The 19,185-nt window shown below is 38.3% G+C and overlaps 2 protein-coding genes and 1 long non-coding RNA gene across 7 annotated transcripts; 2 read left to right on the forward strand and 1 right to left on the reverse strand.

The window, feature by feature from the left end:
* Nucleotides 1-3,728: 3,728 nt before the first annotated feature.
* On the forward strand, nucleotides 3,729-12,951 carry LOC122014789 (serine/threonine-protein kinase STY46-like). 3 transcript variants are annotated; one of them, XM_042571218.1, is made up of 16 exons: nucleotides 3,729-4,219; nucleotides 4,753-4,867; nucleotides 7,091-7,188; nucleotides 7,339-7,455; nucleotides 7,544-7,598; nucleotides 8,710-8,820; nucleotides 9,647-9,697; nucleotides 10,586-10,764; nucleotides 10,865-10,972; nucleotides 11,118-11,188; nucleotides 11,266-11,441; nucleotides 11,848-11,943; nucleotides 12,079-12,159; nucleotides 12,253-12,306; nucleotides 12,527-12,658; nucleotides 12,736-12,951. In XM_042571218.1, the coding sequence occupies exons 1-16, from the start codon at nucleotides 4,008-4,010 to the stop codon at nucleotides 12,832-12,834; spliced, it is 1,755 nt and encodes a 584-aa protein (XP_042427152.1). In that variant the 5' UTR covers nucleotides 3,729-4,007; the 3' UTR covers nucleotides 12,835-12,951. The 3 variants fall into 3 exon arrangements, with proteins under 3 accessions (XP_042427152.1, XP_042427154.1, XP_042427153.1); XM_042571220.1 differs by lacking the exon at nucleotides 7,091-7,188 and having other exon boundaries at nucleotides 4,080-4,219; XM_042571219.1 differs by lacking the exon at nucleotides 3,729-4,219 and having other exon boundaries at nucleotides 7,080-7,188.
* A 161-nt stretch (nucleotides 12,952-13,112) lies between these two features.
* On the reverse strand, nucleotides 13,113-14,681 carry LOC122014791. Of its 3 annotated transcripts, none has more exons than XR_006120769.1 (3): nucleotides 13,873-14,681; nucleotides 13,278-13,806; nucleotides 13,113-13,175 (listed from the first exon to the last, which is right to left on the reverse strand). It is a non-coding gene; the product is annotated as an uncharacterized LOC122014791 (long non-coding RNA). The 3 variants fall into 3 exon arrangements; XR_006120767.1 differs by having other exon boundaries at nucleotides 13,141-13,806; nucleotides 13,873-14,039; nucleotides 14,114-14,681; XR_006120768.1 differs by having other exon boundaries at nucleotides 13,141-13,594; nucleotides 13,685-13,806.
* A 196-nt stretch (nucleotides 14,682-14,877) lies between these two features.
* Nucleotides 14,878-16,791, forward strand: LOC122014790. The gene is made up of 3 exons (XM_042571221.1): nucleotides 14,878-15,022; nucleotides 15,183-15,241; nucleotides 15,542-16,791. Exon 3 carries the CDS (start codon nucleotides 15,697-15,699, stop codon nucleotides 16,528-16,530), a length of 834 nt encoding a protein of 277 aa, XP_042427155.1. The 5' UTR covers nucleotides 14,878-15,022; nucleotides 15,183-15,241; nucleotides 15,542-15,696; the 3' UTR covers nucleotides 16,531-16,791.
* Nucleotides 16,792-19,185: the final 2,394 nt, after the last annotated feature.

Raw genomic sequence — 19,185 nt, forward strand, 5'->3', positions numbered from 1 at the left:
TTTCAGCACTTTGAACCTATTTTAGTCTAGGTAACCATTCCAAACCCTTAAAATACATTTGTATACATAAAAAGGGTGTTTTCGTGTTGAAAACAAGGATGAAATGGTTAAGGAAGACTTCATTGAAGTTTAGGTTGAGGTTTGTTTCAAATTTTGAACATTTGAACCTCAAAACTTCTAAATCTGGGTTTCCTAAAGGTTTAGGGATTCCGGATCATTGTTGGTGCAATGACAGAAGTTACCACCATGTCTTTAGGGGGAGGGACTCTTTAAAGACATGAAAATTATTTTTCATAAACCTTGGAAGGTGGTTAACCTTCTGTTAAGAGAATGCTCATGGATGAGCAGTTGAACTTGAAATGGGAGTGGATATCCTCATTATTTCAAGGGGGAACTCAAGTGGTTAGAAAATGCTCAAGGTTGGGTATTTGTCTACATTGAGGGAGAAGTTAAGGATAAATGAAGGGTATGAGACCTTCATTATTGTGTTGATCACAATGAGTGAAGTTGTGATCACGATGAGCAACTCTTCAGGGGGAGAGTCTTCAACAGATGAAGTTGTTGAAGTGTGCCCAAAATTGGAGCATAGGTTGATGTGTGTCCAAAGACGGGTTGATGTGTTTTATGAGTAGGGGGTTGATGTGTGCCAATAGGGGGAGAATGAAAGGAAGTAAGTTAGGTTTTCATTACCTAGAGGGAGTTTGCCCTCTTAGGGGGAGAATGAAAAGCTTAACTTATGTGTTCATTGCCTAGTGGCATGAAGAAGGAGGCTATAGGATTAGCCTAACTTACATGTGGGATTGTAAGTGTTATTGTGGTATTGTCAAACATCAAAAAGGGGGAGATTGTTGGTGCAACATCCCTTAGGTCAAGGTTGACCTGGTTAACCAAGCTGAGTCTTGGTTTGGGTTTAGATGTTTGACAATAAGATATTGATCGAAGAAGAGTCGAGTAGGTCAAGGTTGACCGGATACTTGACTGGGAAGTCCTAACTGGCATGTTAGGCAGAAGGAAGTCCTAGTGAGTGAAGCTAGGCAGAAGGAAATCCTGGTGAGTGAAGCCAGGTGAAGAAAGTCCTAGTGAGTGAAGCTAGGGAGAAGGAAATCCTGGTGAGTGAAGCCAGGTGAAAGTCCTAGTGAGTGAAGCTAGGCAGATGGAAAACCCTAGTGAGTGAAGCTAGGTGAAAGTCCTGGTGAGTGAAGCCAGGCAAGGAAGGAAATCCAGATGGATCAAGGATGATCGGACATCTGGTGTTGGAAAGTCCAAGTAGGTCAAAGGATTGACTGGATATTTGGCAAGGAAGGAAGTCCAGATGGGTCAAGGTTGACCAGACATCTGGTGGAAGTCCAAGTAGGTCAATGGAGTGACCGGATACTTGGCACGACGAGTAAAAGTCCAAGTGGGTCAAAGGGATTGACCGGACACTTGGTGGGGAGTCCTGGCAGGTCAAGGGAGTGACCAGATGCGAGGCATGATGTACCAACAGTCAAGGTTGACCGGATGTTGGTTAGGAGGTTTGGGACTTGGTTTTGGGCAAAACCAGTTCGGATCGATCCGTGGATCGATCAGATCGTGGATCGATCGCTGGATCGATCCGCATTCTTCTCAGAAGCTCGGATCGATCCGTGGATCGATCAGGTCCTCGATCGACGGATCACGATCGGTCCTGGAAAGCTCGGATCGATCCGTGGATCGATCCAGCGCGCTTCTGAGCACGGGCGCCGGATCGATCCGTGGATCGATCCAGCCTCCCGATCGATTGAACATTCGAATCGATCGGGATCCGACCGCTACGTCGGGTTTAAGCAGCGAGCATGGTCTTCGGCATAGTTTTACGAGCTCTTCTCAGATTCATTCCAGCTCCTCCACAGCTCTCTACAAGCACGTGATCGCCAGTTCTTGAAGGTTCTTGGAGGCTTTCCAAGTCAAGAGGCGGATCTATTGCAAGAGGAAGAAGTTAGGGTTAGGGTTTTTACTGCACATCTTGTAAGCTTTTGCTTAACTTGTATTTCCCTTTCTTCTTCTTGTACTGAGAGTCTTGTAGGGCTTCTCCGCCCTCGGTAGTTACCGAAAAGGAGTGTTTCATAGTGGAGGGTGCGTGCGTGGTGTGGATCCTTGGACTAGTCACCTCTTGTGAGGTGGATACCAAGTAAACCAACCTTGTTAGCGTTGCGTGATTTGTTTCTGTATTTTCCGCTGCATATCCTTGAAGAAACAAGCAACGCCAAGCGACGAGCTATTCACCCCCCCTCTAGCTATTTTTGGTCCTAACATAGTAGACGATCTCACATATCCTGGTTTATCCTAAGAGCACTCACATCAATTATTCTATTCAAAGATTTTATCTTAAACTTTGGATTAGGTAGCTAAAAAACTTTTGCATGACCTATTTTATCCATTACTTAAATTTAGATTTGATGAATAGTAACTCTCTAAATTTAAAGAATGAAAACATTACCTTAAAAATAAAATAATATTTTTTTAAATCTTTTTCCTTCTACTCCATCTCTCCTTCCACTCATTTCATAAATATAATAATAAAAAAATAAAAGAAAGAGAAAAAATAATAAAAAATTAATAATATGGAATTTTTAAAATAGTTGGTGTAATATATAGTGAAAAATGATTATCTAAATTTAATAAAATAAATTATTTATCTTAAATTTTAGATATAATAATAAAAAAATTGATATGAATACTCTTATATTAAATCATTAAATCTATCAATCTATCTATCACTACATTGGACTTGATCCTGTGCGACCTTTAGTGGATCAGAATCTCTGCTCCTCTGAATATCCCTCGATCTGAGTCTGGTTTCGAATTTATCCGTAAATATAAAAGAAAGACAACTACCGTTTTTAATTTTTTTGGATTTATCCATCAAAATTAATGGGACAAACGTAATCGCGGACACCTGGATGAAAAATAAAAAGGTCAACTTCTACATTTTAATAAATAAAAGTTAAGTTATTACACTTTCGAGAAGGCGGCGGAAACGGCCGAAAGATCCGCTACCGGTTCGCGCGGCACCGGCACCGCCGCACCGGCCTCGTGGGAGCGGCCGAGGTATCTTCTTAGCGACGCGGTGGAGGAGGGTCGGGAGATTGGAGGCGGCTGCGGTCGACGTGGGCGTCGATTTCGGTGTGGAGCTTCTGCTTTGGATCCCCTGCCGGCGCCCGCGAATTCCATGCGCTTCTCATCCGTCACTCCCCTTAGCACCATGCCCAACTCCTTCTCCAACCTCTGCATTCGCTCCGTTATCCTTCTTCCACCACCACCCACCTCGGATACGGCAGGAACTCCTCCGGGCTCGCCTCTGCCAACGCCTTCTTTATCATCCTCGTTCGAAAGATAAACAGATAATTAAAAAGTTGAGGGCATATTTAGAAACAACTAAAACTTTAGGGGTAAAACAAAAGTATCTAAAAAGGAATGGATGTGTCGCCTTGAGAGTTACTGGTATATTTTTTTATTATCAATTTCCGGGCGCAATCTTATCTCTTGCCTCTCCACTTCCCTCCAATTCCATGTCCCTTTCTCCTCGAAAAAGCCACTTGTTTCTCCTCGAAAACACCTTCGACCGTCATGTCATCGCCGGGCCCGTATTCACCGTGATTTACTCCCTCTCATACTCGTGGGGCAGGGGTGAGGGGGCCGCTGGGCGGCGGGACCCGCCTTTTGCAACATGGGTGATGGCGATCCCAACCTTCTCCTTTTTCTTTCTGCACATAAAGGGAGCGTTGACGACCCAAAGTTTGCATTTTTTTTTCACCGTTGTTCAAATTGGTTATCCGTGGGTTTGGATGTTGAACTGATCAATCTGCTCTTCAACTGAATACTGGGAGTCGCTGGCCCCAATTTGATCTTTTAGCGAACGGAAGAGAGTGCTGACTACCCAAAATTTGGGCAAGCTCCCCCCGATCTCCTCCTACGTCTCTTCGCATAAAGAAGAGAGCGTTGACGGCCCAAAGTTTGGAATTTGGGCGGGTTTCTTGGATTCTCGAATGATGGCGGACGACACGAGCGGGAGCTCCAGTAGCGGGGCAGCGGTTGATTCGCCCCTTGTTCATTCTCTGCGGCAGAAGCTGAATCAACCTTCGAAATTGGAAGTGTACAATGAGATCCTCCGTCGGCTGAGGGAGGATGGGTTGGCGGAGGCGCAGTCCTCGTCTTTCAAGGATGCGTTGTGGAGTCATTTCAATCGTCTTCCTGCTCGGTCGGTCACCTTCCTCTCATCTTTTTTCATTTTGGTTTCAAGAACCTATGGCCTTTTGATCATTGCTTTGAGCTCTCAGTTATAGTTTTTGAACAGCTTAGCCTTTCCTGGAAAAATTCTGTTCCTGATGTTGGGTTGGTCGCTCAGTTTTCGTTATCTCTCTCTTCGTTGAATTGATATGAGATCTCACTAATAGCTCTATCAAATTAGTTTTTTTTTTGCAAGTGTATTGTAATTGTCATTTGCTTTTACTTGGATGATGCTTCCTTCTAATAATTCATGCAGTGTGATTAATTAGTTCCAATTTGCTCAATTAAATTTGAAGTCTTGTTCACTAGGATTATGCTTTTAGTGGTTTAAATTGTTACATCGAGATTCTGTAAATTGCTTATCCACGCACTGGGGCTTTTTCTGAAATATCCACATAATGCCGAAGTTGACAATTTTGTTATGCCAATTTGGTAAAAAATCAATTTTCACTTCCTAGTTCAAAGAAGGCCAGAGTGGTATTGACTTTGACTATATTGTTGCAGCTATGCCTTAGATATAAACCTGGAGAGGGCAGAGGATGTGTTGGCTCATAAGAAGTTGCTTGAACTGGCTCAAGGGCCTGCAGAGACGCTCGCATTTGCTATCCGTGTGGTGCAGGTAGAACTTTCAGCAACAATTGTTCGTTCTTCTTGATTCTAGATTTTTACTGCTGCTTTGAGATTGCTCGTTGCACAATATGAAGTGAATGTCGTTTATGGACTGCAAGCAACTGGGAATTCTACAAACATGGTTCATTGTGTCTACTTTTAGAAGTATTTGAAGAGTTAGGATAAAGTATTTTATCTCTAGTAGCAGATATAGATGTTCCTTTTGTGCACCTTATTATTTTCTACACATTTCAATTCAGTTACAAATTGAAAGTTCACATCAAACTATTAGCATATATATGCTTCAATATTTTCCAACTTTTCGAAAGAACTCATAACTCTCATTGGCCTTGAAATAAAAATTTGAAAATAACAAGAGGGTATCAATTGTTTTTTTTGGATAAAGGATTCAATGAATCATTGGCCATCAAAAATATAAATATAAGATGCACGAATAATGTACAATGAGTTTAGAAAACAACAAAACTATTCCAGTTTCTAGAATCTCATAGCAAAAAGGCTACATAGCAAAGAAAAAATTGCTTCAGCACAAAAGCAAAGAAATCAAGCTCAGGCAACCCTCTTTCCTGTAGGGAACGTCTAGAATATCGGTATCCCCACTTGACGAGCAAAGAATATATATCATTTAAGAAGTTTGGTAGGAATGCAAACTCTCCGTGACCAGACAAGGTCAATCCAATAAAGCAGTAAAGAGGGAGTATCCAAGATGATGTCATCATAGATAACATGCATTGATGTAACCATATGGCATACAACCAAGCATACTACAACCAAAGAGCATTCATGTCCCAACAAAACTGATAAATTTCATGTCTTTACGTTTCCATCACTATTACTGTGGGTGAAATGATCAGGCCATGCTTCTGCTTTTGATTGCATTCTTAAATTTTTGAAATTTTCTGAGATATATATCTTTGAAATTTTTTAACATGTGCAAATCTGGATCAGGATCAAATTTCCATGCTAATTTTGTAGTATGATGTGCTATAATTCCTGTATGTTTGAAGTTTGCATGTTTTACTAAATGGTCTTGCTGTGTTTAGTTGCACTTTTCAAAAGATAAATTTCCTTTTCAGATTGATTTGATGATATACAAATACAAATGTAAATATTTTTTTTTATGAATTGATTAGTGGTAAAGCATACCCAATCCTTATTTGAGTTGTGAACGAGCAGTTAAGGGTATTTTTCTGGTTTTTTTTAAAAGTTCATTTATCATAACTAAATATTTCAACCTAATTTTTGCTACTATGCTTACCCAAGGTGATTGATAAAAAAAATAAAATGCAATTAAACAAAACAGGATTTTGCTGATACAGCCACATTTTGTTCAGTAACAAACAATCTTAACTTCAGCAGAGGCAAAATTTCTGACCTTTCTTGTTTTGCATAGATTTCTAAAGTTCAAAACAAATTTTATCTTAGAGCTATTGGCTACTTTGAGCCTGTGTGGAAACTAAATAAACTATCTTCATTCAATTAGAGAAACATGTCTTATGGCTTACCTATTTTCTATTAGGTAACCAATTACATGTACTTTGATATTTCTATTAGGTAACCAATTACATCGACTTTGATACTATTGAAGTTATACTGTCATTTTTCTCTATGAACTGTGTGCTACTTATAATTATGTGGTACCTAAGATAGATATGATTGTAGTCAAATCATTTTATTAGTGATTTTCTAGAATGGCACTTTAGTTATTATAGATTGGCCTTAATCGTGTCTTCACCAAGCACATTTGAAGTTAATGTTTTCATACATAATGATATTAAGTGATTAGTTTTCATGCAACACTAATTTGGGAACAATTATCTCACTATGACAAAATGACCTACACACAGAAGTAGAAATTCTTATTGATTGAAAAATGATAATTACAAGAACAGAACTTTAAACTTCTGACCTTAATGAAAACTAGGAAATAAATAATTCAAATCAGAAAAACATTTTAAACTATAATTGGGAATACAATTATCTCCCCATTAATTACCAAAAGAGAAAAATGCAAACAATTCAACAATTGCCAAATGATAAAATTCTCCATTTAAATTAAATTGAAGATGTGCCAATCTTGAAATATACTCCAATTTACTTTTTACAAGAATCTCAATTATTCTCCAATTTACTTTCCTTTTTATTTTTTTCTTCTCTGCATCAGTTATACTATACTGGTGATCAACTAATAAATTGACCAGTTGTTTCTTAGGCTCCTTGGTTTATGGATGAAAACCATGCCGATTCTTCCAATGTAAATGCGCCAATAATAGGAGATGATCATGTTCCTTCAACCAACTTTAAGCATAGGTGCTATTTTCTCTATATTGTACCTCTGGAAATGTCAATTATGAAAATCTTCTATATGCATGTTTTTTTTTTCGTTTCACATGACCTTTATGTTTTCCAACTGTTATACTCACAATAAACTCTTGCTGACATTCTGAAACCATATTACAGTATTCATCCTCTTCCTGCCTTTAGTTCGTCGAAAAATCTTGTGGCTTTGGCTACCGAAGGTACTAGGCACCAAATTGAAGATGATGCCAGTACAGACAATTCAACACATTCCTCCAGGTTCTTTCTTAATCCTTTTCCTTTTCTTTATGTTGGTTCTTTGTACATCATTTTATAACCAATCAAGTAATGATTGATTTTGTTGCAGACCAATGCATGAGATCACGTTTGCCACACATGAGAAACCAAAGCTCCTAAGTTTGGTAAAATTGATAGTTATTTTTGTTTCTACACTTATTTACTGCATGTTTGTAAATTTTGGGACATTTAATCATCCTCAGTAATTATTGAAGTATTTTCTTGGATTTTCTCTGTAAATTCTTGGATATAATTTTCCAATGTCATATTCTATCCATGAATTGTTTCATTAAGTTGTGGAGCTTATCACTTATGAAATTCAAATGGTTATTCTTTGCCCCCGAGGCAATGGTGCAGTGGTTAGGCCCTTCAAGCGGTTAACAAACATCTAAGGGTTGAATCCGTGCAGTGGGGTTTTCCTCCGGTGGGATGACAACTCTAAGAATGTTAGCCGCTTGGATGGGTCTCCACGAGTGCTTCCCGATTTACTCTAGTGGCCGGTGGGAAACTTCTGTGGGGCCCGACCAGTCACCCACAGGATTAGTCGGTTCGAAGAGTTGGATGTCTGTATTACAAAAAAAAGAGTTATTCTTCATTCGTGACATAAGAATTACAAAATCATATATCTACAAATTGGGGTTTTTCCTAATAGCTTAAAACTTTAGGAAGGCCAGAGGCCATAATATATGTTCACGGAGGGTAGTATCTACAGTTCTTGCAACAAAATGACTCTACGCCATCTAGAGGCCATTTGGTTATCTATCCATCAAAATCTGTCTCTCAGTTTTCTGAAGCTATTTTGGAAATATGATTTATTCTGTATATTCCACATCCCTTTTTGTCGGGTACATATTCACCAAAATTCCACAATGGTGTTGCATCCACTATTCACAGTAAGCTTCCATCCTATTATTCTTCTCTTACCATCCTTGTTTAATGAATCATCTGCCTGTTTCTGTAAAGTCCAGCCTTTGGCATTCACTTTCCAGCAATTTGGTTCAGTATTCACTTGAGTGCCATTTGATAAGGAGAGGATGTTTAACTTCAATTTCTGGAAAAAGTGGTTCAAATATTTTAGTAAAGGTAATTAGTGCTTTATCTAGAAAAACAGGAAATGATATGCAACTCAGGTGGAGCATTTGCTTGTGAACTTAAGTTGTTTCATGTTCTTGGTTTCACTTATATTTCGTTTTGTGTCCTTATTTCATTTGTTAATTCATCTAATTTTGTACACAGCTGACTTCTTTGCTCGCTGAGCTTGGACTTAACATTCAAGAAGTACATGCATTTTCAACAAATGATGGTTACTTGTTGAATGTATTTGTTGTTGATGGTTGGCCTTACGAGGTAATTGATACTTTAATTATTTGGAATTAAATTTTTGGATGATCTCTATAAACTAATCTGTAGTATTGCACGTGTCTTGTATCTTTTCAGCATCTCGGCAACAGTTTGTTTATACATGCCTTTATATGACTACTACTGATCAATGTTTTGATGTCGATCAATTGGAATTTTAATTGCATTGTCATCAAGTCCTTCACAAATTGTTCACAATTCTCTAGAATGGATTAGGACATTCAATCATTATTTTGCTTAAACATTGGTCGACAACTATGAAATGATTGTTCTTTTACTTTACTACTTGAATATTGATACTAATTATGAAATTTGCATTATGATTCTGCAACCAGATTAGAGTTGCTTGATATTTAGTGATTTACTTGGAAATTATACTAAGTACTATATTAGTTGTTGGGATGATTTTGGAAATAATCAATAGTTGCAAAATTTTGCTGGATCACAATGAATCTCTTGGAATTTGTCTTTTTTTTTCCCTTTTTTCTGTTCCTACAAGATTTTAAAATGCATTGCCAACAAAAATATTATGGCGCAGTTTTCTTTCTTACAAATGTCAGTAATGGATTTTTTTATTTTATTAGGTTTTTGATAGGCGGACAATCTTGGCTAGGATTCCATCTCATGCAACATTTTTTGTTCGATCATGAGAGTACTCAGTTATTGCATTACGTTCAACTGCTTTTGGAATGTGTCTTCATTGGGTTATCTCCACATTTTTTTTAAAGTTTCCATGATTTAGTTGGCTAATTATATGACAGCACTTTCTGTCAAAGTTGAAGAATGATTGATTAGCTGCATTTAATACATGTAGGAAATCGAACAGCTTAGAGCTTCATTGGAGAACGAAGCTCACAAGATAGGGGTAAACTTCTTCTTTGCCTTATTTATTTATTTTTTTATATCATTCAAATATGATTACTTGAAGGGGAACTTGGTGCAACGGTAAAATTATTACTTTGTAACCAAAAGGTCATGAGTTTTAATTTTGGAAACAGCCTTTTGTAAAAAGTAGGGTAAATTGCATACAATGGATCCTTTCCCGAACCCGGACTATCCTTTTTTATTCAAATATGATTACTTGGTTAGTGATAGGCTCTTTTCCTTAATGTAAATATTAGTAATGGGCTGAAAGGAGGTTGGCTATAACTTACACACTTTCAAAGAAATCTACTTGATTCTCCAATTCTTTTTTTTTAATGAATTAGGTGACATAATTGATAGCAAGACTTGACATGTGTAATTAATCTCAACTTCCCTCATTAGACTACGTTCATATATCTATTTGACAACATATGAGACACAAAATCAATTCATCTAAACAACATCGATAATTGATATGCTTCTCAATAAAACCTTTGTACAAAGATGATGTGATCACTTGTTCAAGTCATGTTCTGAATGAAATAGTCAACTTTTTTTAGGGATTCATAATAGTTTCCTATTGATTTCTTAGGTACTCTGATACTTCAAAGAATTATAGATCCTTTTTAAGTATGTAGTAGACTTATCTGTTGTTCTTAATTTCTTAGAACACAAGCTTGTGAGACAGTCATACGTGTGTTCTCCATTGTCCCACTTCCCTTCCTTGTTAGATGCTCGGTTAGAGATTGAAACTCTGGCACGATTTGGATTTTAAAATCTTTCGCAGAGTTAGTTTTTTCTTCTTCTTTCTATTATGAATGCAATTCTATATCTTTGATACATCATGTCCTTCAATTTTATTTTGCTTTGGTGTATGACTCAAATGCAGAAAGAAGCTTGGTCAAGATCTTGCCTGTGGTCTTCTATCGATAATAATTTACAGTTTGGAGAAGAAGACTTTCAATCTGTCAATGTCGAATCACCAATAGATGGAAGTGATGCATGGAAGATTGATTTTCAGCTGTTGAAGTTTGGAAATAAAGTAGCATCTGGATCACATAGTGACCTGTAAGTTTCGGTATTTGGTCAAAACAAAAAAAAAATGAGGTTAAATAAATCTTTGTTTATCATATGATTAATGTGTAAGACCAATCTAATTATTTTCTAGTTATCAAGGAGCATATTGTAGTCAGGAGGTGGCAATTAAAGTACTGAAGACTGAGTGTGTGGACGAGAACATGCAGCGAGAATTCGCTCAGGAAGTGTTCATTATGAGGTTAGTGATTAACCTTCGAGCTATGAGTGCTATGTTCTTGCATCTCTTGGCCTGATCAAATACGCGTGCTTTCAAATTGCTTACAAGAATCTTTCTTTTGAGAAAATTTTCCATCACCTTCTTTCTGATGCTTATAATTTTGCAGGAAGGTTCATCATGAGAATGTGGTAAAGTTTATCGGTGCTTGTACTAAACCTAAATTATGCATTATTACAGGTACGAAGATATAATGAAACTCCATCATATATGGCTATTTATCTTCAGGATTGACAAGTTTTTTCTTCTGTTTTAAGAATTTATGACAGGGGGAAGTGTCTATGACTTTCTTCACAAAAAGAAAAAAACCTTGGACCTTCCAAGTTTACTCCGAGTAGCAATTGATGTATGTAATGGAATGAACTACTTGCACCAAAATAACATCATCCATCGGGATCTAAAGAGTGCCAATCTTCTGATGGATGAGAATGAGGCAAGTACCAATCTTTGAACGTTATCCATCGATGACACTTATGCATTGTTGCCGTCTTCCTTTCCTCTAGTCGTTACCGAATGTGGTTATGAGAAACCTCTAGCAATCACTGTACAACACACACACACATATGTATACTATGCATAGGTGAAGTAACTTATTTAATTTTCTACAACTAAGTTGTCCACTACAGATGATTAAAATCATTAAGCTATTTGGTTAAGTGATCACCCAATCTACTTAGCTGATGATTTCAAGCTCGTCGGCTCATTGGATTAAGTTCTATTCATATGTTCACTACATATGTGTTTTTGGGGCAACCCAAACGACTGCATTTATCGAGAGAGTTCAATTTCTCTTCGGTGCATTCCATTTTCGCTAACTCAACTAATAACTTATCCAGCAGGTTGTTAAGGTTGCAGATTTTGGTGTTGCGCGTGTTAAACCTATCTCTGGAGTTATGACTGCTGAAACAGGAACCTATCGCTGGATGGCGCCTGAGGTATCACCTGATTAATTAGTCTTAACCACATTTCGGTATGCTAAGTTTATCCCACTGTTCGTTAAATTTTAGATTTTCCACTCTCCAGATCTCCAATCGACATACAAAATTCTCATCATTTGACTCAAAATGTAGGTCATACAACACAAGCCCTACGATCAAAAGGCCGATATCTTCAGCTTTGGAATTGTAATTTGGGAGTTGCTAACAGCTAAGGTAACCTAAGCTTAAGCAGTATGCAACTGATTTGTTCTCCACATGAGTGAAGCTTACCGAGAAGCTTGTTGTTTCTATTTCATCGCTGTGCAGCTCCCATATCAATACTTGACGCCTATTCAAGCAGCAGTCGGCGTCGTTCAACAGGTATCTTATTTGGTTAGAATAATGCCCATGTCAAATCTTTCATTACCAAAACACCGGTCATGCTTAAATTGTCATTACACGACAAATGAAGTGAGGCATCAGTGGAAAAGGATCGAACATAATTTTATGGGATCACCGTGATCATGTATATGCTGTTTACGACATGTTATAGGAACATGTAAACTCTATGTTTCGTATTTCTTATAGTCACTACTTACAGGGTTTAAGACCTACCATCCCGAACACTCATCCAAAGCTTGCTAAGCTGCTAGAGAGATGCTGGAAGCAAGATCCAGCCGATAGACCTGATTTCTCGGAGATACTAGAGATCCTACAGCTTATCGCTGAAGAGGTTCACTCATCACATTTTCATGTGCCTGCATTCTCTTCACTTCTCTTTTTGATAAACCAGATTTGAATGTCGAACAGGTGGAAGGTGAATCCTACGACTCCCAAAAGGAAACATTTTCGGTCGGGTTGTTTTGGTTTCTTAGGTTCTGGCCTCTGAACCGATATTGTTGTGTATGAAAGAATTTTGCAAACTATCATCTTCCTAGTAGATATATACACCCTATAAACCTCTGAAGAAGTCCTCTACACTTGAATGCAACATTGTTACTTCATAAAACATATTTCTTTTGCTTAGTTCGTTTGGTGTATATTTTTGCAGCTGTAATCAATGAATGTACTTGGATCAAAAGAGTAGAGCATCAGAACCATCAATACAGATGGAATTCACCTAATGAGATTACAAAGATAAAGATGATTGCTTTAATTCATTTACTTTCCTCAAGCTGAGCAAGCTTCAACCTTTCCTTGTGTTCCTGTATTTCTTTCTTGTATCTCTCCTTGTCTTTGATTCCAAAATCCTGATGAACATGAATGAAAAGAATGGAGGAAAGCAAATCAGATTCACAGTGGCATCGTATCCAATTGGCTTTGTCAGATTCATCAACCTCCTCAGTCCTCACCATTCTGTCCTTTTCGTTGAGCTTGCTCCATGACTCTCCCTGTGAAGGTACAGAACTTTCAGCTTGGAATGCTTCTCGGCGAAGAAGAAATTGTGGGCCCTCCTGTTCGGCTTCGGGTGCGCAGGGTCGCGGCGGCGCTGCCGCCGCCTTGTCCTTAGCTCGAACTTTCAGGAGCTGCAGGTGTCGCAGCTGGTGACGGCTGCTCTGGACATGATACAGCACGCCTCTGAGTGTCTCGGTGCCGATCTTCACCGTCACCATGTAGCCGTACTCGAACTTGCCGTCGATCGATCCCGAGACCGTAAAGCTGTGAGGCCCTGCTGAAGGCGGGCGACGAGTTCGTGAATCAAGTCGATGCGGTCGCACACTGAAAAAGAAAGGTTCGGAAAGAGATCGGCAAGCGTCACCCTTGTTCGGCGGCTCATCCGAGGGCCTTTTGCGATATCTCGGAGTCCGCACGGCGCGGCGCCGGAGGCCACTTCACCGCGTTCGTCTCTATAGCTGGGAGGCGCTCTGGTTCGCGAGGAGGCTGCAACGACATCTCGAGATCTCGATCAACATGAGCAGAAACTCACAGCGTGAGAAAGAAGGGCACCTGCAGGAGGAACGAAGGCGCCGCTCGTCCGGAAGTAGCAGACCTGCTCGTAATGGTGGAGCAAGCTCAGGTAGTACCTGCGCAGCACGAAGGAGGCTCTGGTGGTGGGTGGTGGGCGGGAACTCGAACGCCGCCATCAGTTCCCGCCATTTCTTCTCCTCGATCACCTGCACTCCCCCATTGATCACAAAAACGATGCATTTACTCCTCAAATCGTAGACGAAGCAAACAAAAATCAGACCTTTGCGAGCCCTCCCCTTCGAGTCACCTCTACATACAAGAGATGCAGGTACAGCTCCTTCCCCCCGATCACCGGCACCCTCCTCCGCCAAGGAAGACTTTTGATGAAATCAATCGATTACAAAAGTGGAAACAAATACTCAGATCCGATAAAGGAAGGAGCTTTACACGAACTTAATGATCATTTCGGTCGGCGGAGTGGAAGCGGCGGAGGCTTTCCATGAACGCCGGGCTGTCTCTGGGCACTTCCTTATGCGCATGGAGCGGAGAATAGCCGGTGATCAAACTGCATCCGGCCTGGTTCCCAGGCTGAGCAACTTCCACCCAACCCGGCCCGTGGACCGGTTCGGACTGAACCCAACACGAGCCATCCCCTACCGGACCTTGCCTAATGCAGTCCAAATGCAACTGTGTCAGGCTGGATTGCCTCCATCCCGATCCGATAACGGCCATGAGGCCGTACTGCTTCTTCCCAACCGGCGCATGCAACTCCCGGTCGCCTCCCCTGTTCCTCCTGCCCTATACGCCGCCGCCGCAGGAGGCGAAGGCAGCGGCGACGCCTCCCGACTCCGTACCTTCGACTTGTTCCACAAAGATAGCGCCTTTCCCCTTCTTCCTGAAGATGCCGGCGAGGCAGAAACAGGGGAGACGCCGGCCGTCGCAGAAGCAATAGCTCCGCCTTCTCGCAGGCAGCGGCTCCGGAGGGACCACAGCAGTGCGGGACGGTGCTTCGAGGTATTCCCGTCCATCAAGGCCATGCACCGCCACCTGCAGAAGCACCGGACGTTCCGCCGCGGCCGCGATCTCTTTGGCCTTTGATCTTGCACTAAACTTCTTGAGCTTCATCTTTCACCTGGCCTTCGGATTTGAGTGTGTTCTACATGATTTCCAGAAATAAGAGCATGATTTAGTAAGTTTCTTCTTAATAAATTTCATTCTAAAATTTTAAACATCCTCGTTTAGGGGCTTCCTCGTAATTTGAATAATTTTTCTTCTTAATTGGTGATATTACATGTTCATATATATAGTCCTCTTTGCTCCTCCGCTAAAAATTCCATCTTTGTTGGTAGCTCTATGTCCGAATCTCCCATCCGGAAAACCCTAATTGACACTCGCGAGGAACAGCGAGGTATTTATGTCGATCCTTCTCCTGAATCTGCAATTTATTAGCTTCGTGATGCTTACACTGAGCTTGTGATCTATCGGTTTTGGGGAAATCCTTACCTGTAATTACGATTGGCTGAATCGCTTGTTTCCATTTCGGACGAGTCGTATTGTATTTAGGTTGATTTCAGCTCAAATCTTCTTACTTGATTTTGCTCGTGTGCCTACGATGAAAAGATCTGTCCGCTTGATTCGGTCAAATTTTATTTCTTTTATCCCCCGATTTTGAAGCTAATTTCTGTTTTTTACTTGTTTTTGTTGATAGAACGATTCTTGCCATTGGCGTATGCGATTAGTGGTCGATTTTCTGAGACCTAAATTTTTTGGCGGAGCTTCCAGTGAGCGATCAATCATCTGCGATTGAATTTTGATAGAATTGCCGGATCGATACGTTATCATTGAGCCGTAAGTGTTAATCGGATGGGGTCTTTCGATGCTAATAACTATCTGCCTCCTCGTAAGCGTCTGCTCGCTGAACTCAGGAGGGAGAATTCCGAGTTTGATTACCTGCCGCCAGTTCCTTTTCTTCCTGGTGATCTTGGCATCCTGCTTCGCGATGTTGTTAATTCCCCGGATTCGACTCCAGAAAAGATCATAGAGGTTTCCAAATCGGTGGCTTTGGCAGCAACTGAAATTGCTGCGGCAGCAAGAAAAACTGCAATCGAGAAAGCTGCTGCAGCCACAAAGGCTAAAGCTGATGCCAAGGATGCATTGTCGTTTCTGGATTCCATGAAAAGGAATTGCAGAAAAATGTGCCCAAGCAAAAATAAAGTGAGGAAAAAATGCATCCCAATAAAACTCCTATACAAGACTTGTCATCCTTCCGGAAGTCGAGAAATTGATGAAGAAGTTCTATGTAATGGCAATTCAGAAGGGCAAATTGTTGTCTATTCCAAAGCTGACAATTTTGAGGAGGAAGAAGAAGAATTCAGTCATCAAACAAAGAAACAACAAAATGAGTCTGTGTTCAGACCAGTAACTGGCAGTAGGAAAGTGAGAATTAAACGAAAGAAGTTGCCTTTGAGTCGATGCAATTTTAGAGATAAAGTAGAGCTAAAAAAATCTGACAATCTTTCTCCTTCCAAGAAAGAATCAAATTTAGATTCTGCAGAGAGTGATATGTCTTCAGATGATACAGAAGTGGTGGTTCCTGATGGTGGAGTCCCATCGAAGATTACTTCCTCTTGGAAATGCAAGAAGATCAGAGCATCACAGTGTTCTTCAGATAGCAATATGTTGAAAGCTTTATGTTAATGATCCTTCAGCAACCACTTTCTCTATCGGGTATTCGTACCGTAACTATGCCCACGAGATGAGTTTTTGGAGCATCTTCAGTATCTTCATCATTCGGAATCAGTCTTCACCCTTTTCTTCTACAAGATGCTTGCTTCATATCTTATGTGCAATAGCCACTTGCTTGTGTTTCTTCTAATGCTTCACTTCATGTTATTATTTCAAGTACAGTACGTTTGTGTTATTCATATTTCCAAATCAATGATATATCTATTACTAGTATCGATCGATGATGGCTTACTGAGAATCTGATATATGTTATGTTTTCTACAGTGTTAACTAATATTGATTGTGATACTCCATTGTATGGACAAATTTGATTGTATATCTTTAGTCATTTTTAACACTAATTGCATTTCCTTTGAAGGACTACTAATCGCTGATTATTTGATCCTGCAAAGTGTATCCATGCATCAACTGCAATCAGAGGCTTGCCGATCAGATATAAAACCAGGTGATACATATAACTTCCTTTATATCGATCTTGATTAAATTTGTCATCTAACTAATATTAACTTAAACATGACTTTTCATAAGTTAGAGATTGATTAGCCTGTACAGTCATTTTGTGCTCATAGATGATTCGATAAAGCCCCAATATACTGATTTGGTATTTTTGGTCGTTGTGTAATCGATAGTGTTCTATCTAGTTGATTTGAGAAACCTTCTAGTCCACAAAGAGTTGAAGGAATGATAGAATAGAAAGGATTGTTTTTTCGATTTTATCTTTTTTTTTTTCAAAAGACAAAAGAAATTTATTTTCTCCTGCTTTCTCATACTCTTTTTATGAATAAATAAAATACTTACAAATCTCAATATTTAACTCCATGAAAACTTATTCACGTTCATTTGATAGTATAAAATATAAAAACAAATAAATTTAATCAATTGTGAGTTTGGCTCGTTTATATAAATGTGCATGAATAGAATTTATAGTTTGGGGTGTCTTCTTAATTTTTTAGTAGGTAAAAATTGAGTTTCAATTTCGATGAATTATAACAGATATTTTTTTTAAAATTTTTTTTTTAATGAATAGTTAACATAGGAACATTGAGTTATCTATTGTAAATTAATGTTGATAATCGATAGAAAATTTTCGTGGAGCGATCACTAGATTAGTTAGTGTAAACTAAATATCTTCATAAACAAGTTATAAATATTTTTTTATTAGTTTATATAAATATTAATTTATGATTTTTTTTATTTTAATTAAATTATAAGGATAAAAATATCTCTACCCGAGTTAAAATTAATTGGGTTGAAGCTTAATTGTTTACTCACGAGCTTAAGCTTCATGAATACTTTAATAAATATTCTTTAAATTTTTAATTGAGCTATCAACGTTTATTCTTATAATTTATGCTAAAATTTTATCATTTGAAATTTATACTATTTCTTTATTTTTAATATATTATGAATATTCAATTTGAAATAACATAAAAATATATGAAAATATATTTATTTTTTAATAATTAACTTTTTTTTATAGGTTATTCATAAATTATTCACGAATATTCATGAAATTATTTTTTTTATAATCCAAATATTCAGGATCTTATTAATTTTGGAGGTGGCCGATTTGGCCAACGAAAATTTCCCGTCCACCATTTAAAAAAATCAAGAAGTATAGATGAGTCTTGATAGACAACCTAATATCATAGTTAATTCGAAGTCTTTAAGGGTATGTTTGATTCAAGTTATCATTCATAATCTTAGTTAAGTGATTATCAATTAATCACATAATTAAAATTATAGAGAATAAAATTTAACTTATGTCATTTGGTTCTATTCTAGATAATGTAATAAAAACTAGTTTGTCTAAAGATTTTAGTATATAATCTAGTTTTATATTTACTATTTTACCCCTAGTGGAATCATAGATATTTTTATAAGTAAATCAATTTAATATTTGGTTGATTTTAAAAAATTAAATTAAAATATTAATATTAATATTAATATTAATAATAGGTTGATGATATATTTAATAAATAAATAAAATTGATTTATAAATTTTTTTGATCGACAATCAAATAGCATTAATATATTTTTTTTTAAATAACAACACTAATTTCTATTAGATATCATAATGTCTAGAATACATGGTGTAGGAGTGGGAGGCCAAGCTCACATCTACAATATATGTAACTGCACCTTTTCCCATCAGTTAAAAGATGTGAACTCTTATATTTCTGAACAACAAAGGAATAAGAAAACATGTGTAAAAACATATAGGCCCCTATTCAACTGGTAGGCAACTCTCTCGCATCACGAAACCTTCACTTTGCACTTTTCACCAAACAAACATTAGCACATCAGTGTGAAGGACTTAAGGCAGCAAGAGCATTTCAGTATATGATAGTCAGGGATCATCTGGTCTCTCGAAATGACAAACTTTATATCGGGAGCATGTTTTCAAAACTCCGAGGCTTGCAAGTGAAGGGTTATCCGAAACCTCTTGAGGGCATATCTGCTGAATGAGCTTAGTCAAAGGAGACCGGCATAAATAGGCATAGCATAGGATCAACAAGTCCATTCGAAAGGACATCAAGCTTCAACAGGATCATGAATTCCATTCGGAAGGACATCAGGATTCAGATAGATTAATCTGTTATATCA

This window comes from Zingiber officinale, chromosome 8B, assembly GCF_018446385.1.
Source record: "Zingiber officinale cultivar Zhangliang chromosome 8B, Zo_v1.1, whole genome shotgun sequence".
Lineage (NCBI taxonomy): Eukaryota > Viridiplantae > Streptophyta > Magnoliopsida > Zingiberales > Zingiberaceae > Zingiber > Zingiber officinale.

Excerpts from the sequence above, each read along its gene's own strand:
- LOC122014790 (XM_042571221.1), top strand. The coding sequence starts at position 15,697 with ATGGGGTCTTTCGATGCTAATAACTATCTGCCTCCTCGTAAGCGTCTG.
- LOC122014789 (XM_042571218.1), top strand. The coding sequence starts at position 4,008 with ATGATGGCGGACGACACGAGCGGGAGCTCCAGTAGCGGGGCAGCGGTT. Across the intron at positions 4,220-4,752 it reads TTCAATCGTCTTCCTGCTCG|CTATGCCTTAGATATAAACC; the intron begins GTCGGTCACCTT and ends ATATTGTTGCAG. Across the intron at positions 12,659-12,735 it reads TACAGCTTATCGCTGAAGAG|GTGGAAGGTGAATCCTACGA; the intron begins GTTCACTCATCA and ends AATGTCGAACAG.